Here is a 12,668-nt window from a genome sequence, read left to right on the forward strand (position 1 = left end):
GATCCCATGGGGCACACTTGATTAAGCTTTTATTTCTCTTTAATTTTGTAGGAAAGGCCAGCAGACAATAATGCCGGTGTTGACAACTCAGCATCTCCATCTGTGGCGCAGCTGGCAGGCCGATTCAGAGAGCAGGCAGCGGCTGTCTCAGCTAAAGAGGTAAGTGAATTCAGAAATTCAAAAATATGATATTTTTGATGGGAGAAGGAAAAGTCAGGGCCAGTGTGGTCTAGGTAGGAGAAAAGGTGAAGAGGAAACAAGAAAGTCTCTGAGATGAGAAGAGAGCCCAGGAAGGAATTTCATCTGAATCCAAAGACTGTGGCTGCTGTGTATGGTGTGTGATCCTAATAACCCCACTGGAGAAGAAAAATAGAAAACATTGTGCAGACTGTGAATCACATATGTCTACTGGGGGAATGGAAAATTGGATTCTTTCTAAGGCAGGCTCATCTCTATCTTTATTCTCATCCTCAATACCAATTCATATTTACATAGTACTAACCAAAATCTCCCCCTTGTTCTCTCCAGAAGGGCCTTCTGTCTAGGAAATCTTGGGCTGGTAATCATGCAGGCTGAGCAGGAAGTGTGAGGGAGACAGTTATTGATGCACTGGGAATTTAGTGATGAGCAAAAGGCCAATAAGAGGCTACTTCGTTGGAAGTTAGGGAGTCAGTGAAGCTCAAAGAAGGAAATTATCTCAGACAGATGCAGGGAGAGACTAGTGGTTTTGAATAGGAGATTCGGACTTCTAGGGTTGAGTTTGGGGGACAGGATACTCCAACCCTGAAACAATTTATGTTTAATTTACACTAGGCCACGATGCTCTGCAGAGATGAAAGGAATGGCAGACCCACTGAACCCTATAATGTGGGGGATCATTGAAGGGATGGAAAACAGGGGCATGGAACCTAAGAGACAGGAGGGTTGACACGAAACATATCAAGTTGTCATTGCTCTTGTATTTCTATGTGGAAAATGAGATGAATAATTTCTAGGTCTGGTAGAAGTGTTATAAGGATGATAGAGATGACAATGACGCAAGCCAGTCACCCTTTAGAAGAGGGTCAGTTTCTGTATTATATTGAGCTGTTTTAAAAGTAGATGAATTTCTAGTGGAGGAAAAAGAGGGAACTGTATGAGTGGAAAAAATGACAGATGAGATTAAAAGTTTAAAATGGGCAAATGGTTAAATAGGAATTTATATAGAGAGATAAATCCTGGGACGCCTGATCCTCTGACTCTCTCCCATCCTTCCTCAAGTGGAATCCAGCACTAACTGAAGATATCCTTGGACACCCTTTGGGATGGGTTTCATTTCCTTCCTCTAACTCTTTGTTGCTTAACTAGCTCTCTCTCCCTTTTCTCTCTTGTGTGTCTGTCCACCCCCTCTCCAGCCACCAGCCAATAAACCAACAAGAAGGAAACCACCTTGCTCCCTTTCCCTGTTTCCCCCCAAGATAGAGATGAGCCAGAATGGTGAGGAGGTAAGTAAAGTTGATGGTATTTGAAAGTCACTCCAGAAGTGGAAGGTTGTTCTGCCCAGGCCCATGGACCTGGAACTACTTCTGTGTAAAGTAATATATAGGAGGCCAGGGTGCATCAAGTCTTTAGCTAAGAAACATCAATGTAACCCATGCATAATATAAAAGATAATTCATAAAAAAAGGAATCTTTTTTCCTCCAGAACTTCTCCTGAGTCACTTCCTTTTTCCTCCCACCCTTCTATGCAAAGAATTTTGAAAGTGATGGGCTAGTGGGAGTAGGGAAGGTGAAGAACAGGGTCCTGTATTCTATTTAAATGTATTTTATAACACTGGGGCTACATAATATGGAAACTGAATGGTACTAGCCAGGATGCATTACATTTAAAAGTTGACAGCTGGTTTTATCTCCATTTTTACAACTTGAGTAGCACTAGGAAAAATTTTCAGTCTTAACTGAAAAGAACAGTTAAGGGAAAGCATTATATTAACAGAAGGGAGTAAATTGGTGTCAAAGGTTATAATCATAATAATAGAAATGCAAAGGCTCTGCTTGTACCTTTTTAAAAAAGACTGGCCATGGTTTTGAATAGCTGGAATAATGCCCAGTCTATAAATAACTGGCTACCAACATAATACAGGCTCTGATATCATAAAGAGATCCAATAATAGCCTTCACTGCTAATACACTTACCTGTTGTTATTTATTGAGTTGTAGTTAATAGGAAAGATTCTACCATATCCAGGGAGACATAGACTTGGATCTCCTCTGTGATGTTCCAAAGCCCTAAGTCATTTACCTGACAGAAATGCCCCAAGCAAATAAAATCAACACAGGACTTCAATTCTATAGGATCATACCTCCATCACTCAGTCTGAACTTTGATTGGAATCAACCAACTTAAACTGTACTACCATGTGAAAATTCTGTCTCTGCCTCTAACTAACTGTGTGACCTTGTTCCAATCATGTCTGACTCTTCACAATCCCACTTGGGTTTTTTTGAAAAAAGATATTGAAGTGGTTTGCCAATTCCTTCTTCAGCTTATTTTATAGGGAGAAACTGAAGCAAACAGGGTTAAATGACTTGCCCAGAGTCACACAGCTAGTAAGTGTCTGAGGTCACATTTGAACTCAGGTTCTTGTGACTCTGCCTCAGTGAGGGACTCCACCCGGAAGGAGAAACAGTTTCATCTTTGTTATCTGGGTGAGGTCGCCTCAGTCCTGAGTCCCCTCTTCAGTCTTGCACAGGCCTCCCTCAGTTCAATCCAGTTAATTCACTTGTATGTCATAACATCACTTTCCAGATATCATGGTCCTTTTGGAAAATGAAGGACAAACAACAACAACAACAACAAAAACAGCTTAATCTAGGTGCCAGAGAATTTAGGCAAGTCATTGACTTCTTATGTCCCCAGGCAGCTCTCTATGACTAAAACTAAGGAAATAATTTTTTCTCATTGGCACTATGAGTTTCCTCACTGGAAACTCTTTACCAGTGATATCATAGGTATGACCCACCCCTCTCCAAAAAAAAAAAAAAAAGTATTCTGCAAAATTAACAGCATAGATAGGATTAAAAAAAAGCCTGATAAGAGTATCTTTGCAATAAGATATGATTGCATCATTTCAATGGTTTGCTCAAGTCAGCAAGCATTTATTAAGCACTTGCTATGTGTCAGGCACTGTGCTAAATGTTAGAAATATAAATATAAGCAAAAACAAAGATCCTTACATTCTAATGGGGGAAAATAGAAGGAATTGAAACATCAAAAGGGGAACAGGTATGGAGAAGTATTCTGAGAGATCACAGAGAAAAAAAGTCTATACAGTAAGGAGTAAAACTTGGCAAGGATTGAAGACATGGGTACCTTGAGGATTTTCCTTAAAATGGAGAGATTGAGAACAACGCAACCCATCAGATCAAGGGACCAAAGGGGCAAAGTGAGCTTTCAGGATGAACAATCATTATGAAGATAGTCTGGAGAGAAAATAATAGAACCTAGAGAGGGATGAAGGGAATCATCATCATTATCATCACTAACATTATATAGTTTTTACTATGTGCTAGGCATTGTGCTAAGCCCTTTATAGGTATTATTTCATTTGATCCTCACATGCTGTTATCACCATTATACAGAGGAGAAAACCAAAATAAATAGAAGTTAAATGATTTGCTCAGGATCAAATAGCTAGTAAGTGTCTGAGCTGGGATTTTAACTCAAATATTCCTGACTCCAGGTCTTGGCACTCTATTCTCTATGCCCCCTAACTGCCCCTGGTTTGAATATTGGTTCCAGTTTCCAGTGATTATTAATGGAATATTCAAAGACTCAGTGAGGCAGGGATGAAACTTGCATAAAAAGACAAGTTACTTGTTAAGGAAGGGAATCTTTTTCAACAGAATATATTTTATATTATTCCCCTTGGTGAACTCTGTATTTAGGAAGGAAGGAAGAAAGGAAGGAAGGAAGGAAGGAAGGAAGGAAGGAAGGAAGGAAGGAAGGAAGGAAGGAAGGAAGGAAGGAAGGAAGGAAGGAAGGAAGGAAGGAAGGAAGGAAGAAGAAAAAGGAAGGGAAGGAGGAAAGAAGGAAAGAAAAAGGAAGGGAAGGGAAGAAAATAGGAAAGAAGTTAGTCATGTTGATATGATTGTATCTGTTCCTTCGTGAGCCACACTGAACAGCCAAGCACTCCTAAGCCTTCTCAGGTTTTACCTTCCCGAAGAACAGTACAAAATACGTCAAGCAATTTTCCCCTAGTTTTCTGTTCACCACTGGCAAAGTCTTATAGCATGTACCCTATATTGAAAAACTTGTGAAAGAAAATGCTGCCATCTACTGCCAGCTTCTGGACACTATGGTTCCTGCTTATTTTCAATGTTAGCTCCTTTTCGATTTAGTTCCATTCTATAGTGAGGTGTGTGTGTGTGTGTGTGTGTGTGTGTGTGTGTGTGTGTGTGTGCTGTCTCCATGAGATGCTTTCTTGGTCCTTCCCTTACAGAGCAGCGATTATCACATTGCCACTAAAGTACTAAAGACCAAAAGTGGGAAATAGAATAAGGCATGCATCATTTTCAGTTACTTCTCCCCACTTATTCCATAAGTAGGCTTTCAGTGGCTCCTAAATAAGTATTGAAAACCAACCAGGATCTAAAGAGATGGATAATAAAACACAATATTGAAAGAAGGAAAATAAGTATTCTTTTTGCATTTTTAATATTTTCATCACTTGGCACAAATGCTTGGCATATTGTAAGTGTTTAATAAGTCCTTGTTGACTTGAATAGATAGCCATTATTACTTAACAAACAGGCTACAAAGCATGGTAGAAAGCTTTATCTCTGTATTTGGGGTTAAAAGATGTGGTTTTATAGCCCAGTTGGATACTTTTAGATCCTAGTCTAGATCTGGGACTTACTAGTGTCGTAGCTGAACCTCAGTACCCTCATTTGTGAAATGGGGATCAAAGATACACACACTCTCACATACACTGTTTTAGATGGGGGAATTGTCTAAAGAATGTCATTGGCTGACTTCACTAAGGTGTTATAAATATATTTCCCCAAAATGTGATATGTTAAGAATGAGGTTCAGTAATTTAACTGTAGAGACTCTACCTTGCCCTTCTTAGTTATAATCTAGTTCAGGGATTCTTAAATTTTTTTTTTCATTGACCCCTTTTCATCCAAGAAATTTTTGTGTGGCCCCAGGGATATAGGTATACAAAATAGACATACAAATTAAACATTTATTGATTATAAATCATAATTTCCTGACTCATATTCAGTTACATGACCCCATATAGGGTCACAACCCACAATTTAATAAGCCTAGTCTAGTTAATCTACTTTTTAATAAAAACAAGGACAAAGATACAGATTTGGTTCTCCTCCAGGCAAAACTGTCTTCTCTGTTGGAAGATCCTTCTCTAATTTTCAGACCCACTTAGTTTCACTAAAAATAAGGTAACTCATCAACAAGATTATGTGATGGTCAATCATGATGGACTTGGTTCTTTTCAACAACGAGGTGATTCAGATCAATTCCAATAGATTTGTGATAGAAAAAGCCATCTGCACCCAGAGAGCTTACTGTGGGGACTGAAGGCAAAGCACAATATAGGTGTTCTCACTTTTTTGCTATTGTTGTTTAATTACTTTTTTCTTTTTCATTTTTCCTCTTTTGATATGATTTTTTTTTGTGCAGGATGATAAATGTAGAAATAACTTTAGAAGAATTGAATATATTTAACCTATATTGGATTACTTGCTGTCTGGGAGGGAGGGAGAAAGATTTGGAACATAAGGTTTTGCAAGGATGAAATGTTGAAAACTATTTTTGCATGTATTTTGAAAAAAAAAACTATTATTATTATTTTAAATAAATAAATAAACATTTAAAAAATAAAAATAAGGTGACTGAACTCATGTCTGCTTGAGGCTTAAAGTCTTCTGAAACAAAGCAATGAAAACAAGATCGCTTTTCTTATTATTTCTGGCTGGTGGATTCCCTCCAGAAGCAATTCTCCCTGTCCCCATTCTTACAGTGCCCTTTTGGTCTATTTGATTTGTAGAAACCATCACCGAATGCATGTCACCCTCCCAAAATCAAGGTGAAAAACTCCCCTTTGATTGAGAAGCTACAGGTAAGTGAAGTGCACGTTTCCTACTCTATTATTACCCAAAGAATTGCTTTTTATTCTTGGAGTACTGATATTCCTGCTTTGTTTCAATCCCTGTCAAAATATATTTTGCCTGAGATAACTATACAACCACCAGAGCTATAACTAGAAATTTTGTGCCAGGGCAAGCAGCACAATTTGCTTCTATTGAGTAGGGTGGACCCCAAAAGGAGGCCCCAAAATTCAGACCTCTCCCGAGGGGAGAGAGGATCATTAGCAGGGTGGATTGAGCCAATGAAAAACTCACTGTGAGATACAATCTCAGAATGTCATGGGAGTAAGGAGATATAAACGATTTTACCTTCTGATATTTTAACTAATCATTGCTAATCTGGTGCATTATCCTACACTGATAAAGGACTGAAAACACTGTCAGTATCCCTCCCTAAATTTCTAAGCCCTGGAGCAACCCCTAACCATCTCCCTGGTTATTGCTCTGGTGACTATTAACTAGTTGTTGATCAAATTGGAGTTTCTCCAACCTATGTCGAAGGTGGTTAACACATAATGATTAAGTAAATGAGAGAGCTCTATTAAGGGAGACTACACTTCTAAGTGACCCCTGATGATTACACTCACAATAACCTGCACTTAAGGAAAGCACTTTGTGAAAATCTTAAAGCACTATAGAAATGTGAATTATTATTAAGGAGGGACAGACAAACAGACATGGAGGCACAGAAGAGAGAGACAAAGAAAGAAAAGGGGAGAGACAGAAAGATAGAGACAGAGACAGAGATAGAGAAATACATAGAGAGAGGCAGAGAGAAAAAAGAGAGACATAGAGAAAGACAGAGACACACAGAGAGTCAGACAGATAAAGACAAAGAGATTAGAGAGACCAAAGAGTGATAGGGAGGAACCTAGCAGACTTGCTCCAACATGTATCCAAATCCATGTTGGGTTGTTATTTTGCACTATTTCTTCTAAGTTTTTTGAGGGAAGCAAGCAAAATTAAAGCCAAAAATCACTGTGGAATGATGAAACCACACAATTCCATAGACAGTGTATTGAAGTATTGATGGAAGAAATATTGAGTAGACTTGCTTATAATCTCAATCCTATGCTATTAGCCTATGTGTACATGAGCAAATCCTGCTACTTCTCTGAAACTTAATTCTCACTTGCTAACTTTTGAAATAGGGATAATAATATTTGTATTGTTTCCTCAGAGAAGTGAAGGAAATTTTTCTGGATATCTTAAAGTGCTATATGATATTGGCTTTTATAACATTGTAAGTATTTTAAATAAAATAAATCAAGTGTACAAACACTGTGACAGTTTAATTGGTATGATATTAAAGGGGACACAATGGTGCAATAGATTGGAAAGTCAGAAGGATTAGGTTGGAGCCCTCCCTGTGTGCCATATGGGTTATGTGACCCTTAACCTTTCAGTATTCTAAACAGTATTCAGTATTCTAAACAAATCTCTGAAAAGATAAACTAACTGCAGAGCAGTTGTGAGTTTGTATCCTCTAGTAGAGAGAATTTGAAGAGTTCTCTGTTTTAGTAAAATCATCATCCTGATCAAAAAAAAAAAAGTTAAAGGGTGTTCAGAAAATTATAATACATGGAAGAATGTGGTTAGTCTAAGGGACTTCTCTGCCACATTAGTAGAGGAGCCCATTTAAAAAAAAAAAAAAAGATCTGAAATATTCAAAATAATCCCCCCCAAGACTATAGGCACATTAGGACTTACTTCAGAACAGTAATGAACCCCCTCAACTTCTCTCACAAAGCCTTCAGGCTTCCAGGTGCTCTTTTGTTATATTTTTCTTCCTTTTAATTATTTCTTTTCATCTTCAAGGTTGTCTTTGATCTTGATTTTAATCAGTTCTCAGCTGCAAAAAGGTTTCAATGAAGGTGATGGTTTGTGGTTTGTCTGTCCAGGAATGGTTCTGAGAGCTGCCATGCTTATAACTCCAATAATAATAATAATAATAATAATAATAATAAGCTAGCATTTGAAAAATGTCTTAAGGTTATTCTCCCCCATTGTATAGAAGAGGAAACTAAGGCTAAGGAAAATTAAGGACCTTGCCCTATTTCATGCAGCTAGTAAGGATCTAAGCAGGATTTGAATTCAAGTCTTCCTCATTCAGTAAATTATGCTCCAATCTATGCTGCTACTTCTTTGCCTACCTCTATATTGGGGAAAGATAAAGCAATTATCTTAATTAATTAAATTAAATATAGGGAGAGAAAAAAAAAAGGTGATTTCAAGCTGTTATACCCTACTAGTAGATGGATGCAAATTCCTGATTTGAGCCACTGATAGTATAATTTAGTATTTATTGGGAAAATAAATACTACCTTCTGATACCCTGATAAGGCAGGACCCTTGTAAACCACGATCAATTTTCAGGGTCATAAATCACAATAAAATAGGGCATGTGAGAATCAATGAATATTTAATTCCTTGTTGGTAATATGAGAAATTGTCATAGTACTTGTGTGTGCTCATTCTGTCAGATGATTTGCAGACTAAAAGAAATTCTCTCCTCAATCTAAAATGAAATATCTCATTTTCTTTCCTCAGGCCAATTTAGCCTTTGATCCTGCTGCCTTGTTGCCAGGAGCTTCACCTAAAAGTCCTGGATTAAAGGCCATTGTGTCTCCATTTAATAGCCCACCTTCCACCCCCAACAGTCCAGGTGTTAGATCTCGGTCCTCTGAATCAGAGGAGTTGCCAGTCAGTTTTGATCAACCCCCTGAAGGCAGCCATCTACCTTGTTACAATAAGGTAAGTCTCAAATCCAAAAGAGAAATTTGTAATCTGGGGAAAAGTAACCATTTGGCCATCAGTTGGGGGATGACTAAACAAATTATGGCATATGAATATGATGGAAAATTATTGTGCTTAAAAGAAATGATGATTAGGAAGACTTTAGAAAAGGATTAACAGATTTATATGAACTGATGCAAAATGAAGCAAGCACATTTCAAGAAAACAATATAGATAATAACTACAGATGATTACAACTATTCAAATGGAAAGGTGCACAAATGAAATTGGAACTTTGTAATTATAATAACCAAATTTGGTGCTGAAGAAGAGTTAAGAAAAATAAAGTTCCCTGCTTTCTTTGTAGATGTGGACAACAATGCATATGGAATATTGTCTATAGTGAGGCACAACTGATGTGTTGGCTGGTTTTGCTGAATTCTTTTTTTTTTCTTTTTTGTTACAAGGGATACCTTAGTGAGTAGGAAAGAGGAGGGGAAGGATTTATTTGGAAAAGAAGGTGATATAAAAACAAAATATATTAATGAAAAACAGGGTTTTTTTTAATAAAGGAGAAATGAGTGGTTTGATTTGGGCAGAAAATTTTCATGTTTTCATTTCAGATTTTCCTGAATGAATTTGAACTTGAAAAAAAAAGTAAACACCATTTGGAGGTACATGAGATACCAGTGTCATGACTACCCTTGAACTGTAGTAAAAATATATTCAATCCCTACCTGCTTACCTCATTCATTTTCCTACCTTACTTCAAAGATCCTCTTGTGTGTGTGTGTGTGTGTGTGTGTGTGTGTGTGTGTGTATTCTTTTGACTTCTAGAGAGTTTCAGAATCCTCTCCCCTATACCTCCCCCCCACCAAAAAAAAAAAAAAAAACGGAGGGAAGGTGAGTTAAAACTGCTTCCAGCTATACAGGTAAAGTGACATCCAAAGCCAGAGATGACAGCTAATGTTCTGATGAATTTGTGCACGCAGGGTAGCTCCCCAGACTGCAGTTCCGCAGGGTCATTTATACAGAGAGAATTGTTTGATGTATCTTTGTGGTCTTCATTAAAGAAATAAATTCCATATACTATTTACTGACCTTGACCACAGTAGTGCTTTACATTCTGCCTTAAGAAAATTCAATTTGTCCAACCATTCTGGAGAGCAATCTGGAATTATGCCCAAAAAGTTATCAAACTGTGCATACCCTTTGATCCAGCAGTGTTTCTACTGGGCTTATACCTCAAGGAGATACTAAAGAAGGGAAAGGGACCTGTATGTGCCAAAATATTTGTGGCAGTCCTGTTTGTAGTGGCTAGAAGCTGGAAACTGAGTGGCTGCCCATCAATTGGAGAATGGTTGGGTAAATTGTGGTATATGAATGTTATGGAATATTATTGTTCTGAAATGACCAGCAAGATGAATACAGAGAAGCTTGGAGAGAATTACATGAACTGATGCTAAGTGAAATGAGCAGAACCAAGAGATCATTATATACGTCAACAATGATACTGTATGAAGATGTAATCTGATGGAAGCAGATTTCTCTGACAAAGAGACCTAATTCAGTTTCAATTGATCAATGATGGACAGAAGCAGCTACACCCAAAGGAAAAAAAAAAAAAACACTGGGAAATGAATGTAAACTGTTTGTATTTTTGTTTTTCTTCCCGGGTTACTTCTACCTTCTGAATCCAATTCTCCCTGTGCAACAAGAAAACTGTTTGGAACTGCACACATACATTGTATCTAGGATATACTAGGACATATTCAACATATATAGGACTGCTTGCCATCTAGGGGAGGGGGTGGAGGGTGGGAGGGAAAAATCGGAACAGAAGTGAGTGCAAGGGATAATGTAAAAAAAATTACCCAGGCATGGATTCTGTCAATAAAAAGTTACTATAATAAAAAAAAAAAACAATCCATTAAAAGATGACCTATTAAATAAAAAAAAAGAAAATTCAATTTGGTGATATCTTACCACATAAAATAGATAAAAATTGGGAAGTGATCATTTTCTTTGCAAAAGACTTTACTGCAGAATTTCTTGAAATAGAATTATAGCTTTAAAGATACAAAGTATCTTAAAGGTTATCTAGTCCATCCCCTGAATTTTACATTTGAAAAAACTGACACCAGAGAGGTTGTATAAGATCACACAGATTGAACATGATAGAATAAGATTTGAATCTCAGCTCTTTTATTCTACGTTCATTATTCTTTATACAGAACCCTGTATAAAGTGTATAAAGTGTGAAGTGTGAGCTGTTTATAAATGGTGTAGTAGGGAGAATCCTGGGCTCACTCATGAAACCTGGGTTTGATTTCTTCATTCTGATATTATTAACATCATACTTGGGTTTCTGGGCCTCCATTTCCTCTGAATACTCTTCCAGTTCTAAATCTATGATTCTAAAAGAAGGATCCCGGAAGCAAATCAGATTCTACACAATCTTAGAGATCTTATAAAGTAAATACTTTTTAAACCTCAAAGCCCAATATAAATGTTACTTATTGTAGTTTCATAAAGTACTAAGAATGATGGGCAGCAAAGAAATTGGACTGTTAAAGGGTAGGAGCCAATTAGATTAGTTCACAATTTTATGAAATTATAATTTCTTTTATTTTTTCTCTTCTTTTTTAGTTTGTTTTTTTCTTGTTTTTTATTAAAACTTTTTATTTTCAAAATATACACATGATAATTTTTTTAAGAGTGAAAATGCTATGTTGTGAACGACACTCAGTTTCCACAGTCTTCTCTTTGGGTAGAGATGGCTCTCTTCATCACTGAACAGTTTGGAACTGGTTTGAATCATCTCATTGTTGAAGAGAGCCATGTCCATCAGAATTGATCATTGTATAATCTTGTTGATGTCATATATAATGATCTTATTTTACTCAGCATCAGTTAATGTAAGTTTCTCCAGGCCTCTCTGAAGTCATCCTGTTGGTTGTTTATTACAGAACAATACTATTCCATAACTTTCATATACCATAATTTATTCAGCCAATCTCCAATTGATGGGCATCTACTCAATTTCTAGTTTCTTGCCACTACAAAAAGGGCTGCCACAAACATTTTTGCACATATGGGTCCCTTTCCCTCCTTTAAGATCTCTTTACGATATAAGCCCAGTAGAAACACTGCTGAATCAAACAATATGCACAGTTTGATAATTTTTTGAGCATAGCTTACATGAATAATTTTCAACATTCACCCTTACAAAACCTTGTGTTCTAATTTTTTCCCTTCCTTCCCCTCATCACATTGCTTAGATGGCAAGTGATCCAATATATATTAAACATGTGGGATTCTTCTATATATATTTTCACAAATATCATGCTGCACAAGAAAAATCATATCAAACGTTATTTCATTTTATTGTGATTTTTAATTTTAATCCACTTTAATTTTTCAAATCACATTTATTTTTAATACAAAATATTTTATTTCCTCCAATTACATGTTAAAACAACTTTAAAACTTAAAAAATGTTTTGAGTTCCAAATTCTACCCCTCTCCTTCTTCCTTCCCTGAGACAGTAAGAAATTAGATATAGATTATATATATGCAATCATGTAAAACATTTCCATGTTAGCAATTTTGTACAAGATTCAAAATAATATTGTTTGTTAATAATAAATATAACAATTTATTAATACAATTTATTATTACAATTTTATAATGATAAATATAATATAATAATAAATATAAATAAATAATAATAATAAATATTATAAAATATAATAATATAATAAATATAAAAATAAAAA

General features: G+C 36.3%; 1 protein-coding gene across 3 annotated transcripts in view; it reads left to right on the plus strand.

Annotated features, from left to right (window-relative positions):
- Window positions 1–12,668, plus strand: part of RCSD1 (RCSD domain containing 1) — an 88,196-nt gene that overhangs the window by 65,335 nt on the left and 10,193 nt on the right. For 2 of the 3 annotated variants that reach the window (XM_003767385.4, XM_023501753.2), the window contains exons 2-5: window positions 52–159; window positions 1,395–1,484; window positions 6,054–6,125; window positions 8,704–8,907. In XM_003767385.4, the coding sequence (XP_003767433.1) occupies window positions 52–159; window positions 1,395–1,484; window positions 6,054–6,125; window positions 8,704–8,907 (474 nt within the window). The remainder of the gene's footprint in view (window positions 1–51; window positions 160–1,394; window positions 1,485–6,053; window positions 6,126–8,703; window positions 8,908–12,668) is intronic. The other variant, XM_031936833.1, reaches the window with a different exon arrangement.

Source organism: Sarcophilus harrisii, chromosome 4, assembly GCF_902635505.1.
Source record: "Sarcophilus harrisii chromosome 4, mSarHar1.11, whole genome shotgun sequence".
Classification (NCBI taxonomy): domain Eukaryota; kingdom Metazoa; phylum Chordata; class Mammalia; order Dasyuromorphia; family Dasyuridae; genus Sarcophilus; species Sarcophilus harrisii.